This window comes from Chiloscyllium plagiosum, chromosome 13 (assembly GCF_004010195.1).
Source record: "Chiloscyllium plagiosum isolate BGI_BamShark_2017 chromosome 13, ASM401019v2, whole genome shotgun sequence".
In the NCBI taxonomy this organism is placed as follows: Eukaryota; Metazoa; Chordata; class Chondrichthyes; order Orectolobiformes; family Hemiscylliidae; genus Chiloscyllium; species Chiloscyllium plagiosum.
The window spans coordinates 33,825,223-33,843,257 of record NC_057722.1 but is presented as its reverse complement, the minus strand read 5'-3'; the positions used below and the strand labels follow the sequence as shown (position 1 = coordinate 33,843,257).

The window sequence follows — 18,035 nt, the reverse complement described above, 5'->3', positions numbered from 1 at the left end:
GGAGTGGATAGGTGGGAAGGAAGATGGACGTGTTGGACAGGTCAAGAAGGCAATGCAGAGTTGGAGGGTTGGATCTGGGATGAGGTGTGGGGAGGGGAGATTAGGAAACTAGTGAAGTCAACATTGATGCCATGTGGTTGAAAAGTCCCAAGGCTGAAGATGAGGCATTCTTCCTCCAGTTGTTGGGTGGTTTGGATTTTGCAGTGGAAGAGGCCCAGGGCTTGCATAACCTTGGTAGAGTGGGAGGGGGAGTTGAAGTAGTCGGCCACAGGTTGGTGGGGTTGTTTGGTGCGTGTCCCAGAGATGATCCCTGGATCGTTCCGTGGGTTGGTGTGCAGTCTCCCGGGTGGACGTGCAGGAAAATCTCTGCTGGATGCGGAAGGATCCTTTGGGGCCTTGGACAGAGGTGAGGAGGAAGGTCTGGGTGCAGGTTTTAAACCTCTTGCGGTGGCAAGGGAAGGTGCTGGGTGTGGAGTGTGTGTTGGTGGGGAGCATGGGCCTAACAAGGGAGTCACAGAGGGAAAGGTCTCTGTGGTATACTGATGGCGGTGGGGAGGGAAATATATTTCTGGTGGTAGGGTCTGATTGGAGGTGGCAGAGAAGATGGAGGATAATACACTGTATCTGGAGATTAGTGGGGTGGAAGGTGAGTGCCGGGGGGTCTATCCTTATTGCAGTTGGAGGGATGGGGTTCAAGGGCAGAGGTGCGAGAAGTGGAGGAAATGCACTGGAGGACATTGTTGATCACGTGGAAGGGAAATTGCAGTCCTTGAAGTAGGAGGGCATCTGAGATGTCCTGGAGTGGAATTGCTCCTCCTGGGAGCAGATGAGGCAGAGGAATTGTGAGTAAGGGATTGTGTTTTTACAGGAGTGTGGGTGGGATTAGGTGTAGTCCAGGTAGCTGTGGGAATTGGTGGGTTTGGAGCAGATGTCGATGTTGGATTGGTTGCTGAAAATTGAGACAAAAAGGCCCAGAAAGTGGAGGGAGGTGTCTGAGATGGTCAGATGAACTTGAGGTCAGGGTGGAAGGTATTCGTGAAGTTGATGAACTGTTCAACCTCTGACTGGTGCTGATACAATCATCAATGTAGCTGAGAAAGTGGTGGGGGTTGGCGCTGGTGTAACTGCAGAAGATGGACTGTTCCACGTATCCTATGAAGAAGCAGGCATAGCTGGGGCCCATGTGGGTGCCCTTTGGTTTGAAATAAGTCGAAGGATTCAAATAAAAATTGTTGAGGGTGAGGACCAGTTCCGCAATTGAATGAGTGTGTCGGTGGAGGGGTACTGGCTAGGTTGGCGGGATAGAAAGAAACTGAGGGCTTGGAGGCCTTCGCCACATCAGATGGACATGCATAGGAAAGATAAGATGGTGAGGGCCAGCAAAATGAAAATCATGAAAGAGGTGGATGGCATGGGTTTGTCCTGAATGTCTGCGGGGAGTTCCTGGACCAAGGGAACAGGACGGTGTCGAGATATAAGGAGATAAATTCAGTGGGGCAAGAGCAGCGGACATAATACATCAACCGGGGCAGTCAGGTTTGTGGATTTGGGTAAGAGGTAGAAGTAGATGGGTGCGGCATTCTGGAACAATGAGGTTCGAGGCTGTGAATGGGAGATCTCCTGAGTTGATGAGGTTTTGGATGGACTGGGAGATGATGGTTTGGTGATGGGAGGTGATGTTGTGGTCGGGGGGGTCAGTAGGAGGAGCTGTCTGTGAGTTGGCACCTGGCTTCAGCGATGTTGAGGTTGTGGCAAACTACCACTGTGCATATTACTGTCAAGTTCCAATTTCTACAATGGTTATTATTTGGAATAATTGGGGAGAAGTCTTCTGACAGAAGGAAGCTTCTCAGCTCTTTGTACCTGTTTCTGGGAAATAAACCTAGTCACGGATCCAGTGTGGTACCTGGAGTCCTGGTTCAGCCTTTGAAAGAGATTGTTGATGTTTCCTGAATGACTGCAAAGGTCATCAGTGACAACATGATGTGTTCAACATGTATCTTTGTACACCAGAATATCAAACCGACAGCCATCAAGTCATCTCTAATCTTATCCATTTACCTTAAAGAACAATTGTAATTTTTATTTTATCTCTGCAGAAGAAAATTTGTTTCTTGTTCTCCCTTTCCATTTACCATTTGTTAATGTGCGTTTTGGATTATTTAAAAAGGTAAATATTCATTTTTTCATCTGACAGACTGTTGTTAAACAGTTTTGTAGCATGTGGAATAAGTTTTGTCTTGTAATAAATCAATAATTTTGTATCTGTTAAAATAAAAACTTGGTTAGATCTTTTTATTTCAAGTCTAATGCAGTCATATTTGAAACTCAGCATAACAATTACTTTTAATTTGGGACTTGTGAGATAAGAAAAATGTAGTGCACTCCTCCTATTATGGTCATCACAGTGAGAATTTTGAGTTTCAGTCAGCTGAATAATTCCAGAGGAACATGACCTTTTTTTGTTCGCTTTTGCTCGATAGCACTCAAAATAGGGATTCCAGCTCATTTTAGCTCTTCCTTAATGAAAGGATACGAACTCCCTTCTGGTACCTGTACAAATTGAGCTGCAATCATGCTATATGCCAAATAGGCTGAAAGCTGTAGCCATCATGGACTGTATAGCTCTATTACTTGCTGTGTAAATCTACTGAGCTTGGGCTTGGCTCATGTTGTCTATTTGTAAACATTCCCATAAACTGAATAATTACTTTGTGCCTATTTCTGTCAGTTTCCACAGGGACATCACATGTTCAAGACAATCTGCAAAGTCCAAAACCACCAGTTGAAATTCATTTTAAAGAACACAACATGAGCTACTTGGAGAAACTCCTGCTGAAAAAGTACAGAAGGTATCGTCAGTTTGTTCAGCTTGATTTTGCAGTTTTCTACCATTTGAAAAAAAAGAAAAAAGTAATTACCTAACTGTCAGATTGACTAAAAAGGTTAATAATGTCAAAAAAGTGATACTTTAGGATCAGGTGATTTGGAGCAGCACTTGGTCCTAATTGATGCACTAATTTGTTGTGGTTTAAGTAAAAGTAGAATGTTCAAACAAAGCACTTGACAAATATTCCATCAGAAATTTTAATTGGTGAATATACATTAAGTTGAAATGTAATAAAATTAAACAGTTAATTTTAAACATTTCTTGTTTTTAAGTTTTGTTCAGGTCAAAATGCAAAATTAGCTATTGTGTGAACACACTTATCTGGAAAATTTAAGTAAAAATTTGGAAGAAAGGTATTTTAAATCCACTACCGAACAACCCAAATGGCCTCCTTTTTCAAAGACCGCAATTCTCCCTCCGATGTGGTCGACGATTCTCTCCACCGCATCTCCTCCACTTCCCACACCTCCGCCCTTGAACCCCGCCCTCCAATCGCCACCAGGACAGAACCCCACTGGTTCTCACCTTCCACCCCACCAACCTCCGGATATATCGTATTATCCTCCGTCATTTCCGCCACCTCCAAACAGACTCCACCACCAGGGATATATTCCCCTCCCCACCCCTATCAGCGTTCCAGAGAGACCATTCCCTCCGCGACTCCCTCTTCAGGTCCACGACCCCCACCAACCCGACCCCCAACAACCCAACCTCCCCTCCCGGCACCTTCCCCTGCAACCGCAAGAAGTGCAAAACTTGCGCCCACACCTCCCCCCTCACCTTCGTCCGAGGCCCCAATGGATCCTTCCATATCCATCGCAAATTCACCTGCACTTCCACACATCATTTACTATATCTGTTACACCCGATGTGGTCTCCTCTACATTGGGGAGACAGGCCGCCTACTTGTGGAACGTTTCAGGGAACACCTCTGGGACAACCCAAGCGTCCCGTGGCTGAACACTTTAACTCTCCCTCCCACTCCGCCAAGGACATGCGATGGAGGAGGCCAAGGACCTGCCAGACCCTGACCACACGACGCCTGGAGGAAGAGCGCCTCATCTTCCGCCTAGGAACCCTCCAACCACACGGGATGAATGTAGATTTCTCCAGCTTCCTCATTTCCCCTCCCCCCACCTTTTCTCAGTCCCAACCCCCGGATTCAGCACCCCCTCTTGACCTGCAATCTTCTTCCTGACCTCTCCGCCCCCAACCCCCTCTCTGGCCTATCACCCTCACCCTCACCTCCTTCCACCTATCATATTCCCAAATCCCCTCCCCCCTACTTTTTATCTCAGCCTGCCTGGCACACCAGCATCATTCCTGAAGAAGGGCTTATGCCCGAAATGTCAATTCTCCTGCTCCTTGGATGCTGCCTGGCCTGCTGTGTTTTTCCAGCATCACATTTTTCAATTTTAAATTCAGTGTAGAGTTGGAATATGGATTCATTTTTAAGAGTTATATTTCTGATTTAAATGGGTTTGTGAGATTCTGCTGAAGTTGTTTGCAAAATGTGGCGTTTGGTGTACTTGCTTTCTAATTGACCAGTTAAGAAACCCATGAATCATATTTAAACGATAACATCACATTCTTTGGTGGTTTCCAGTTTATCTGATGACTGGGTTTTTTTTTAGATTAGATTACTTAGTGTGGAAACAGGCCCTTTGGCCCAACAAGTCCACACCGCCCCGCCGAAGCGCAACCCACCCATACCCCTACATTTACCCCTTACCTAACACTACGGGCAATTTAGCATGGCCAATTCACCTGACCTGCACATCTTTGGACTGTGGGAGGAAACCGGAGCACCCGGAGGAAACCCACGCAGACACTGGGAGAAAGTGCAAACTCCACACAGTCAGTCGCCTGAGGCGGGAATTGAACCCGGGTCTCTGGCGCTGTGAGGCAGCAGTGCTGACCACTGTGCCACCGTGCTGCCCACAGCATGTTTGTTCCCTGAGCTTGAATATTTGTTTTGTAGATTTTGAAAAGAATAATAACTTGAAACGAAATGCTTTGTCTTTTAGAATTCCATTGGAATCTTTTCAGATTTCCTGTAGGAATGACTTAAGTTCCTTGTCTTCATCTCGTGAAGAAGAGAATGACCAGAAAGATGAAGAGCTCCTACTAACAGGTTAGTTTTATCAAACTGTTTCACAACTGGTGGTGAAACACTTCAAATATCATAGAATTTACAGCAGACCTGCCATAAATTGTATTTACCAACATTGTAATTCACGGCTTGCGAAATATGAAACCACTAGTTCTTTACTCAGTATTTTTAGGAGTTGTATAACTTTCTGTATGACATGATAAATTTAGTAATAATCAGTTCGGTATCTTCACCACTGTTTTCTTATGAGTTTGAACTATATACAAGTTCCAAAACACTGTCCTTGTCTAATCAGCACACATTTCTTTGGTGGGGAGAATGTGGACAATAGTGGTGATTTCAGAAAAGCAAAATTCTTTGCTTTTGTTGATGGAGATCTGAAATAAACCCAGTGCTGAAAATCTCAGTAGGTGTGGCAGCACGTATGGAGAGAGAAACAGAGTTGATGTTTTGAGTCTAATTACTCTTCAGAGTACAGTGATTTCATTCCTGATGTTTAGTGCCACAATCTAGAATGGGTCTGGCCTGTTTTCTCCACTCCCCCAGCCAAATGTCCAGCTTCTCCAGGGTATTATTTTATATATTTATCTTTGCTTCCTTGTCAACCATCTAAGGTTTTAACAGAAGCTGCTTTGGGAATGTTCGCTGGATTTTTCAAAATCTCCTTGATTCTAGACCAGTCTCTGTACATTGGAAAGTAACAAATGTTTAGAAAGAAAGGAGAGTAAATAGGCAAGGTCTTTTCCCCAGGGTGGGGGAGTCCAACACTGGAGAGCATAGGTTTAAGGTGAAAGGAAAAAGATTTGAAAAGATCCTAAGAGGCAACATTTTCATGCAGAAGGTAATGTGTGCATGGAATGAGCTGTCAGATGAAGTGGTAGAGGCTGGTACAATTACAACATTTAAAAATCATCTGAATGGACGAATCAGACCAAAGGGTCTCTTTCCGTGAAGTTTAAGAAGGGCGGTAAGGACAAGCCAGGGAACTATAGACCGGTGAGTCTGACCTCGGTGGTGGGCACGTTGTTGGAGGGAATCCTGAGCAACAGGATGCACATGTATTTGGAAAGGCAAGGACTGATTAGGGATAGTCAACATTGCTTTGTGCGTGGGAAACCATGTCTCACAAACTTGATTGAGATTTTTGAAGAAGTAACAAAGAGGATTAATGAGGGCACAACGGTAGATGTGATCTATATGGACTTCAGTAAGGCGTTCGACAAGGTTCCCCATGGGAGACTGATAAGCAAGGTTAGATCTAATGGAATACAGGGAGAACTATCCATTTTGATATAGAACTGGTTCAAAGGTAGAATACATGGTGGTGGTGGAAGATTGTTTTTCAGATTGGAGGCCTGTGAACAGTGGAGTGCCACAAGGATCAGTACTGGGTCCTCTACTTTTTATCATTTACATAAATGATTTGGATGTGAGTATAAGAGGTACAGTTAGTATGTTTGCAGATGATACCAAAATTGGAGGTGTAGTGGACAGCGAAGAGGGTTACCTCAGATTACAACAGGATCTGGACCAGATGGGCCAATGGGCTGAAAAGTGGCTGATGGAGTTTAATTCAGATAAATTCGAGGTGCTGCATTTTGGGAAAGCAAATCTTAGCAGGACTTATACACTTAATGGTAAGATCCTGGAGAGTGTTGTTGAACAAAGAGACCTTGGAGTGCAGGTTCATAGCTCCTTTAAAGTGGAGTCGCAGGTAGATAGGCTAGTGAAGAAGGTGTTTGTTATGCTTTCCTTTATTGGTCAGAGTATTGAGTACAGGAGTTGGGAGGTCATGGTTTGGCTGTACAGGATATTGGTTAGGCCACTGTTGGAATATTGTGTGCAATTCTGGTCTCCTTCCTGTCGGAAAGATGTTGTGAAACTTGAAAGGGTTCAGAAAAGATTTACAAGGATGTTGCCAGGGTTGGAGGATTTGAGCTATAGGGAGAGGCTGAACAGGCTGGGGCTGTTTTCCCTGGAGCGTCGGAGGCTGAGGGGTGACCTTATAGAGGTTTACAAAATTGAGGGGTATGGATAGGGTAAATGGGCAAAGTCCTTTCTCTGGGGTTGGGTAGTCCAGACTAGAGGGCATAGGTTTAGAGTGAGAGGGGAAAGATGTAAAAGAGACCTAAGGCGCAACTTTTTCATGCGGAGGGTTGAATGTGTATGGAATGAGCTGCCAGAGGAAGTGGTGGAGGCTGGTACAATTGCAACATTTAAGAGGCGTTTGAATGGGTATGTGAATAGGAAGGGCTTGGAGGGATATGGGCCAGATGCTGGCAGGTGGGCCTAGATTGAGTTGGGATATCTGGTCGACATGGACAGATTGGACCGAAGGGTTTGTTTCCATGCTGTACAACTCTATATTCTTCCATCAGGCAGAAGGTACTGGGACACAAGTAGGTTCAGGGACAGCTCCTTCCAGCCATTATTAGACTATTGAATGGACTCGCTAGCCTCTCAAAATGCTGATCTTGCTAACGTTGATCTCTCTTGTACGCTCTGTGCAATGTTACCTGTCTCCCTCCATCTAAATCTTTTATTCTTTACATCCTTGTTTACTGTGATCTTCTGTACTGGTCATAAACAAAGTTTTTCACTGTACTTTGGCACAAGTGACAATAAATAAATCAATGTTAGAATTTAAAATTAGTGATGTGATATCCAGGCACCGATAAACACCCTTTGGTCCACTTGTCCATGCCGGCCAGATATCCTAAATAAATCTAGTCCCATTTGCCAACACTTGGCCCATATCCCTCCAAACCCTTCCTATTCGTATACCCATCTAGAAGCCTTTTAAATGTTGTAATTGTACCAGCCCCCACCACTTCCTCTGGCAGCTCATTCTGTACACACATCACCCTCTGTATGAAAACATTTGGTGGCTCTGTGAAACTGAAACTTTAGCTTTGAAACAGCCAACACAATCATAGGATCTAAAATGACACAATTCCTGTTGTTTTATAGAAAGAGTAAATGCAAGGAATGTTTACAAAAAAGGAATAAACTGAGGTGAATTCTAGCCCCACATTTTTATAGAAAACCACTGTGATAGAGATAAAGGAATGCAAAGGAAAGTGGGGGTCGGCAAGTTATTCGAGGGATTCCTGAAGGACAGGGTGTACATGTATTTGGAAAGGCAAGGATTGATTAGGGATAGTCAACATGGCTTTATGCTTGGGAAATCATGTCTCGCAAACCTGATTGAGTTTTTTGAAGAAGTAACAAAGAGGATTAATGAGGGCGCAACGGTTGATGTGATCTGTATGGACTTCAGTAAGGCGTTCGACAAGGTTCCCCATGGGAGTCTGGTGAGCTAGGTTAGATCTCATGGAATATAGGGAGAACTCACCATTTGGATAGAGAACTGGCTCAAAGGTAGAAGACAGAGGGTGGTGGTGGAGGGTTGTTTTTCAGACTGGCGGTCTGTGACCAATGGAGTGCCACAAGGATCGGTGCTGGGTCCTCTACTTTTCATCATTTTTCTAAATGATTTGGATGTGAGCATAAGAGGTATAGTTAGTAAGTTTGCAGATGACACCAAAATTGGTGGTGTAGTGGACAGTGAAGAAGGTTATCTCAGATTACAATGGGATCTTGATCAGATGAGCCAATGGACTGTGGAGAGACAGATGTAGTTGAATTTAGATAAATGTGAGGTGCTGCATTTTTGGAAAGCACATCTTAGCAGAACATATATACTTAATGGTAAGGTCCTAGGGAGTGTTGCTGAACAAAGAGACCTTGGAGTGCAGGTTCATAGCTCCTTGAAAGTGGATAGATAGGATAGTGAAGAAGGCGTTTGGAATGCTTTCCTTTATTGATCAGAGTATAGAGTACAGGAATTGGGAGGTCATGTTGTGGCTGTACAGGACATTGGTTAGGCCACTGTTGGAATATTGCGTGCAATTCTGGTGTCCTTCCTATTGGAAAGATGTTGTGAAATTTGAAAGGGTTCAGAAAAGATTTACAAAGACGTTGCCAGGGTTGGAGGGTGTGAGCTATAGGGAGAGGTTTAATAGTCTCTGGTTGTTTTCCCTAGAGCGTCGGAGGCTGAGGGGTGACCTTACAGAGGTTTATAAAAGCATGAGGGGTAATGATAGGATAAATAGACAAAGTATTTTCCCTTGGGTGGGGAAGTCCAGAACTAGAGGGCATGGGTTTAGGGTAAGAGAGACCGAAGGGGCAACCTTTTCACTCAGAGGGTGATACGTGTATGGAATGAGCTGTCAGAGGAAGTGGTGGAGGCTAGTTCAATTACAACATTTTAAAGGCATCTGGATAGTAAATGAATAGGAAGGGTTTGGAGGGATATGGGCGAATGCTGGCAGGTGGGACTAGATTTGGTTGGGATATCTGGTCGACATAGACGAATTGGACCGAAGGGTCTGTTTCCATGCTGTACATCTCTATGACTATGACTCTATGGGTGGGAGGTGGGGATCTTGAAGACAGAGAGAAGGGACATATTGATTATGGCAACTTGGAAAAGATTAAAAACACTTGAAGTTTTAAAACAATTTCTGTGCCACCTTGACTGATATCATCATATATATTTGTCTTTTCTTCATGGCAGCTGAAGAGATTGAAGAACATGAAAATTGTATTGCTCTTTTTAAAGTGAATGAACCTTCTGAGGACACAGAGGAAATCCAGTCAGTTTTGAGAATTATCGAATTAGAAGAGGTAAGTATGTGTATAGCAAATAAATTAAAGGCCTGAAATTGCAAGGATGGAAGCAACAAAACTCAGAATTTTCTGTTGTTATGACCTCCAAATGTGATTTGTCAGATTTGTGTTTCTAAGCTGTCAAAATCTAGTGGAATTTACAGACTGGCTTTGGGAATCCAGTCTTAGCTGTGCAGCAAAGATTGTAGAAATAGAACATCAAATTAAATCTTTCTAAATACAACATTATAATAAATATTGCTTTTTTTTTTAAAGATTACAAAGTATTGCAAGGTGTTGGTTACCATGCTAGATTTAAAACAATGTCTAATAGTATCTTAATTAGAAACTGTGAACTGCCTGTTACTTGTGTAAAAACTGAGAGGATTTAAGGTCCATTTACTCATCTTCTAGAAACTCCAAAATAAGCCACCACCAGTATACTCATCTTTAAATTTTGTTATTTTTAGGTGTGCTTTAGCGGACATAACTCACTTCTTCAAAATAAAAATTGCAAATTACTGGTTTACCATTTATATCTTTGTGTTGATTGGCAGCTAAAAACATTGCACACTTGGTTAGGGCTTCAGCAAGAGCATGAGATTTTGTTGATGCTTGGCAAATTGAATGGGGAGAAGGGACAGCCTGACTGCAGTCCTTGTGGCATGGAAATACTGTTTGACTGACAGGTGGGAAAGAGATGTCAAGTTATAAGATTTTACTTTTACGAGGATGTGTTATTTATCAGTTAGTGTTAATACAGTTGTTTCTGTTAAATTTCAAATTCAGTCAGCACCGGCTGTTTGAAACCTTGCTGTAGATTTCCCTTTTCAAATTTAGATAGCAGCCAGTTTGGAAGTGGGCCTCTGTCTCCTTTGAAGCACATGCTTAAATATTAATGACTTGGTAATAAAGAATTATTCTGGAAGGAATAAGTGGATTTGAGAGGTGAACTCAGCAACATCCTGTAGCACAACTACCAAGTGAAAACCTGCAAAAAGGTTTGCTGTTTTAAAAAAAAAACATTGTAATAAATGTGTTTTCAAATTGGTGCTTTAAAGATCAAAAAAGCTTACTGATAGGTCCACGAATACTGATCTCTATTGCAAACTTTTAAAAAATATAACTAAGTAATATCCGCTTCTCTCAAAACCATAGCAGTCAAATCTTTTGAAGGAATATGACCCTTTGTGGACACTTTTTAGATTTCCCATATTCCTACAGGCCAATGATAGTAATTGAAAAGTAAAGTTGTAAAATATTGCCATGTCATTCCAAGAATGTTCCCAGTGATTGGGAGTCCAAAACTGTCGGGTGCAATGTAAGGCTACAAGGTGGGCCATGTAGGATTGAGATGAAGAGAAATTTCTTCACCCAGACAGTAGTGAGCCTATGGAATTCTCTGCCACATAACATGATTGAGGCCAAAACATTGAATGTTTTCAAGAATGAGTGCAATATATTTCTTGAGGTGAAAGGGATCAAATCATAATGGGAGAAAATGGGGGCAAGGTTCTGAGTTGGATGATCAGCTATGATTGTGTGTAATGGCAGGATAGGCTCAAAGAACCAAATGACCAACCCCTGCTCAAGAAGGGGAGTAGGGATAACCCTAGTAACTATAGGCCGGTGAGTCTCACTTCTGTTGTGGGCGCCACATTAGTTCAGAGTTTTGTTTTGCTAATTTCTCAGCATCTTATCCTACAATATTACTGATTAAATATTTCAGCAATTTTTAGTCCAAGTTTTTGATCAGGCATTTGATCCATGTATCCAATAATTAATATCACTGTGACAAATCTCCCTCTTCCTGTAATAATTACATTTTGTACACTAATAAGGTAATTCCTCATTTAATTCTAGTTTCCTGCACTTTCAATTGTAGCATACGTTTTTGCAATTTTATGAACTATTAATGCATCCTGAAAAATCAACCGCATTTTGGCAAAGTTTTTTAAGTTGTACTCATCAGGACAATTAGCAAGAAATGTCAAAGTAAAGGGGGAACAACATTATGTGTATGTCTATGGAGTGTACGATAAGATAAAAATAAGGAGGACATGCTTTTAAGTTCATAGACCTTCAGACATGATGCATTCTAGCTGAGGGAAGTAAGACTGAAAACTGTATGGGTTACCTGGTCATGATCTTCCAGACCTCTTTCAATATAGTGGGAGGACTGAAGATGTTGTATCTGTTTTTAGACGTTGGGGAGGTGGTGGGGGTAGGGGAGGTGATGGTAGGCAATGCATAAACTCAGAATGAAAAGTCAGTCAGCCTAACATTAATAGTAAGGAAATTATTCAAGACAATAATCCAGTACAAAGTGAACCTGAATTTGGAACAGCATGGTTAAATGAAAGGCAACATGGCTTTTTTAAAATCATATTTGACTAACTTGATTCAGTTCTTTGATGTAGCCAGTGAAAGAGGTGCAGTTGATATTATGAATATGGAAATGTGGAAGATGTTTGACAAGGTATTCAATGGACTTGTTAATAAAAGTAAAGCCCATGGGATTTTAAAAAAAGAAGCCAGCAGAATGAATTCAAAATAAAGGACAGAAAATAGAGAGTAGCAGTGAATACTGATGTTTCAGACTGGAGGAAAGTGTAGCATGATGCTCCCCAGGAGTTGCTATGAGGGCTATTGCTCTTTTTGATGTGTATTAATGACTGGGACGTGGGTAGATGGGGCATAATTTTAAAGTTTGTGCACGATAATCAACTAAAATATGTACTAAGTAATGAGGAAGATAATTACAGGCTTCAGAAGGACGTAAACTAATAAAATGCACAGACACTTGGCAGAAAATATTTAGTGCACAGAGCACAAAGTATTATATTTTGGTAGAAAGAACGAAGAGAGGTGGTGATACAGTTTTAAAGGTGCTCAAAGCAGGGAGACATAGGGCTGCATAAGGTCAAGAAGGCAGATGAATTAAAGCTGATGTGATCCTTGGCTTTATTTGTACAGAAATAGAATAAAAAAAGACATTATACTAAAACGCTAATCACACCTCCATTAATGTATTGTGTTCACAGATGTTAGGGGTAGTTTCTTTACTCAGCGAGTCGTGAGTTCATGAAATGCCCTGCCAGTAGCAGTGGTGGACTCTCCCTCTTTATGGGCATTTAAGCGGGCATTGGAATGGCATATGGAGGATAGTGGGCTAGTGTAGGTTAGGTGGGCTTGGATCGGCGCAACATCGAGGGCCGAAGGGCCTGTACTGCGCTGTATTCTTCTATGTTCTATGTTCTATGATAAAAAAAAAGTCAAGTCCCCTGTGATCACTGTTTTATAATTGCTACTTGAGCCTCTAACCTCTTGATTTATAATATGTCTTACATTACAATACTGTTAGGAACTTGTTATTTATTCCCACCATTGATTTCTGTCCCTTATTGTTTCATTAGTTCCACCTAAACTCCAATTTTCTAAGTGCTATGTTTCTATGCTTAGTGAAGAAGAGCGTTGTAGAACTTCATAAATGTATAGCATTTTTTTTTTACAGATGATCCAAGTTATGTTTGTAATGAGACTTTAACAAAGTTTACATATTTGAAATAATGGCTTCTATCATGTAAAGTATGATACATGCAACATTTTCTGTGCATTTTTGTGATATAGTCTTTGTGTGACTGCTGACTGATCTTTCTTAGTTAGTTGTTCTGTTTATTGGAGATCCATTCATTGCAAAAGCTTTTTCTTGTTTTATCTTCTAATTTAAACGCTCCAGCTAGTGAATTAAATTCAATACATGAGTTGGTTTTCACAGAAAAACAAACTGAATTGTACAATTTTATCTCAAAGCAACAAATTAAATGTAATGTAAAAAGAAGAGAACAAAACGATTTTAATGTCTTTTATGTAATTAACTTTAATCATAGGACTTATCTTTCAACTGAAAAACAAGAATGAATAGGTTTATATTCTCATGCTCCAAAGGAGAGTTGGATTTTCTGAGTTATTGTCTGTCTACTCTTAAGGCTGCTATGGAAAATAGAGTTGTTCTATTCGTTCAGTAGCAATTTCTAAGGTTAAGGTTGTGACAAGTTGAGTAGACTGCAAAGAGATTTGCTTTTCTTTGGTATACAGTCTGTTCTGATATAATACAATATGGTCCCAATCCCATGTTTATTCTGCGTTATAAGAAAATTATGTAATAGCAGCACCATTTAAACCAATGGGACCAGAATCACATTATAGCCATTACTGGTAAGGAAAGTTCGTGTTCTACAAATAATGGTCTAAATTCTTCATTCATGTTAAAGCCAGTTTGCATTGAAGAAACGCACATTATAACAGAACCGACTGTATGCATTTCTCTTTATGGGAATGCTGATAATGCTCCCAGAAAAGAACAGTGTGCCATTAGTAAGCATACACATCCCTTCCCTGATCTAGTCCAGGGTTAAAATTTATGATGAATCTTTGGACATCTAAAGAAGTAGGCTAATCATTTAAGAAATGTGGTCAATACAAATTTTGATTACCTTTTAAGACAACAGAGGTATGTTTATGAATTGAGTGTGGAAAAACCTGGTAAACAATGCAGTGAATCAAACTGTCTTTATAACTAGACCGACAATGGCATATATGAAGAAGCTTCCAGCTACCTTGTTGAAGAAGCTGATGGCAATGCACAAGAAAATAGACCAAGGTAATAGATTGCAATATATGAATGTCCTTAGTACAAAATTGCAGAAACTTGCAAATAACTTGTTTTTTTTGTCAGGGGGGAGGGAAATAATTTAAGTGAACATCAAGGATTTGGGGTTTGCATTTTTTCTGTTTGAAATCAGTGTGAAAGGATGGTTAGCTAACTCTGAGCGGTTATCTTGGTTTACTTCAGGAGCAAGAATTACATAAAGTATAAATTAATATATTATAAACATAATACATTCGCTGTTTTGAATGCTCCCTACTATTATGGATTGTTATTGTTATGTCCACAGCTGAATGATTGTACAGTCACTGTAGTCCCAATATTCCATGATTCCCACTATACAGGTTAGCAGACACAATTCTTCTTTCTTTCTTTGTTTCTCCCTTTCTCCAGTACTCAATCCTGCTTGATCTCTTCCTTCCCAATTAGGAATTCACCCGTCTATTGATTGTTTTAGCTTTGAGCCTCACCAGTACCTTCTTGCCTTGTAACCTTGCATTGCTGTTAACTAACATCATTTGCCTTCCTTTCTCTCATCACTGTATATTGAAATTAAATGTTCTCTTTGTTTGATGTTTGTATCTCTAGTTAAGGGTACGTATGAAGGTTATCTACTTCTAATTTAATGATGATTCTTGAGATTGTCATTCGTATAATGATTCTGGATTAGTGGTGCTGGAAGAGCACAGCAGTTCAGGCAGCATCCAAGGAGCTTCGAAATCGACGTTTCGGGCAAAAGCCCTTCATCAGGAATAAAGGCAGTGAGCCTGAAGCGTGGAGAGATAAGCTAGAGGAGTGTGGGGGTGTGGAGAAAGTAGCGTAGAGTACAATGGGTGAGTGGGGGAGGGGATGAAGATGATAGGTCAGGTGAGGGAGCGGCAGTGAAGGAGGCCCAGGACCTCTATGTCCTCGGCAGAGTGGGAGGGGGAGTTGAAATGTTGGGCCACGGGGCGGTGTGGTTGATTAGTGCGGGTGTCCCGGAGATGTTCCCTAAAGCGCTCTGCTAGGAAGTGCCCAGTCTCCCCAATATAGAGGAGACCGCATTGGGAGCAACGGATATAATAAATGATATTAGTGGATGTGCAAGTAAAACTTTGACTCAAGCTTAACACTGTTCTGAGAAAACATCTATTGTATGATTTTAAATAGCAAAAGTAATGAGTCTTTTTTTAAAATTGTTTAACCACCCACAGTCCTGACAATAGCCTGCAATTTAATACTGTGAACAGCATTAATTATTTTAAAGCAAGACTTCAGTCCCTATCTTTGCAAGAAGATCTGCGTTAGGGAGCTACTGATAACAGCTCTGTAGTCCCACTAGCACCAGTTGGTGAGATGTCTTTGTAGCTTGAGGTTGAAGAGATCAATGGGGTGGTGAAAAGGTGGAAGGATGACCTATGGTGGGAAGCGGATTGAGCCTTTCTACACTACAAGTAAAATATCGGCACTGGAAAGATGAGGCCTTTAAGTAGACATTTTTTTGCTCAACAATGAACAGGCTGCCTCACACTGTCTCCACCTCCATAAAACTTTAGGCAATTCAGGGGCAAATAGCCGAGTGGTGGGAAGGCACTACTGAAGTGTCACCTGCTTTCAGATCCATCGCTTTTGAGAAGTATAGCTTAGGTTGTCACAAATGTGCAGCTTACGGTTCGAGTTAGAGCATTAGGCATAATTGTGTCCAAATGAACAGATAGAATGAAGTTGCCATTTTAACATCATTAATTCTGTGCTCCTTTCTATATATCCATTGTAAAATCTTGTGCTCACATTTTATAATTGAAACTGTAATTAACGTAAACTTTGCTGTCTATAATTGCACCTTTCTGTCAATGTCAGTAGAAAAGGTTGATGAGAAGAACTTGCTCACATAGGACATTAAATGTAGTTGATAGGAATATATTCATCTTTTCTCTTCCAGAATTTATGGAAGTTTCTGTGAAACAATTAACTCATCATTGAAACATGAAAACATCACAATATCAAGAAATATTGACACGTCACCATTTCAAGCTCCAAACCAAATTGATTCTTCAGCTTTCAGTTGCACCTGTACAGTAGAAGAAAATCAACAGTTATCTCTCAATGACACGGATGGAAATTTAATGGCAGAGCAGCGCACTCACAAAGGTATGGATTATCCAAAAATTTTTCATAGCCCATATACAGAAAAGAAACCTTGATGGTAACTCCAATCTCCCACATGTATCAGAAATTTAAACATTACTGACACGTTCACCTCTTTCACTTTGATATGTTTCCCACTGCCACAGCTGCTCACCAAGAGAAAGCTTATCATGACTGAAACCAAAGTCCTACCATCGCATGTGCAGTGAAGGCAGAGCAGGCATTCTGACAAATCTTGAATGAAAGCAAGTATCACTTTTATTTCATCTTTTTTCCCTTGCCCTGCAAGGTGAAAGAATCTTCCCCACTGAGGATAAACTGTATTTTCCTTAATTCCTTTCATCTTCAATTCTTCATCCAACCACTACACACCCCTAGCTCAACCCATAGCCCTGAAGTCCAGTACTGCATATACCTTCATTTTTTTTTGCAATCTTCTATCCTTCAATTTATCATTGTATCTTCTTTTCCTTCACCTATTTACCACTACTTTCCCACTTCTAATCCAAATACATCTCTTAACTTACTTGACCAGAATACTAGGCAGTATGATTTCCTGCTTGTGGCTTTATAGGACCATACAAGTTATGAATTTGTAATGTACAGTGCAGCTTTAATTCTAAACTTGTATGAATCACATTGCACATCTGGACAATCTCAGTACATTGTTTAGAGCAGAAGTTAGGCCTGTAAGTAATGTAAAAGTGTTATTGACAATGCTATCAAGCAGTGATTTCAAACCAACAACCTCACCAATGCTCAGTTTGGTTTTAAGAAGACCTTACCACCTTTATGAAAGGGTGATCATGTTTAACTAACTTGGGAGTTTTTTGAGAAATTAACAAACAGTAGGGGTATAGGAGAACTTGTGGATGTGCTGTTCTTGGATTTCTAGAATGCTTTTAATAAAGTGAACATCTAAGGTTGGTCAGTTGAATGAAATGTGATTTGACTGGAGATTTTAATGTCAAGGATGTTGACATGTGTAACACTTTCATACAGCTTTGCAATGTACACAATATCAGTAAATATTCTGTTAGAATTTAAAATGTCATTTTGCTATGGAGAAAAGCTCAGGTAATACAGTGAAATATTTTGAGTTACTTATTCAACATTTGCAGGCGTGAATATTCTTTAACAATATTTTTAACAGTACTTGACACTTTCCCAAACTTGGACGAGGCTTTAAAATGTTAGCTCGTTGGAATAAATTCAAACTGAGATTGATCAAAACAATAAATTGAACTTTGAAGCTTTAGGTAGAAAATTGGCTTAATATTGGTTAATGTCAAATTTAGAGAGGAATGTGTTCTATAATGATTGCTTTAACTGGGAACATTCTAAACAGTTTTGAAGCTGTAACATTGAAAAGTGTGGCATGTTGATGTATTTTATTTTGAATCAAACTAAGAATTAAATCCACATTTCAAACATCCAGACATGGCTCTGGAAAACAAATTCGATATTGATTCATGTTCATGGTTTCTTTGGTACAGTGAATTTAATATGACAGCAAAACGTTTGGAAATAGCATAATCTGAATTTTATGTGATAGTTGTTACAGT

The 18,035-nt window shown here is 40.7% G+C and overlaps 1 protein-coding gene across 8 annotated transcripts in view; it reads left to right on the top strand.

Moving 5' to 3' along the window:
• The window catches only part of zbbx (zinc finger, B-box domain containing), a 109,590-nt gene that overhangs the window by 49,751 nt on the left and 41,804 nt on the right, over positions 1-18,035 (top strand). For all 8 annotated transcript variants that reach the window (XM_043702152.1, XM_043702154.1, XM_043702156.1 and 5 more), the window contains 5 exons: positions 2,732-2,852; positions 4,918-5,024; positions 9,583-9,692; positions 14,258-14,337; positions 16,265-16,473. In XM_043702152.1, the coding sequence (XP_043558087.1) occupies positions 2,732-2,852; positions 4,918-5,024; positions 9,583-9,692; positions 14,258-14,337; positions 16,265-16,473 (627 nt within the window). The remainder of the gene's footprint in view (positions 1-2,731; positions 2,853-4,917; positions 5,025-9,582; positions 9,693-14,257; positions 14,338-16,264; positions 16,474-18,035) is intronic.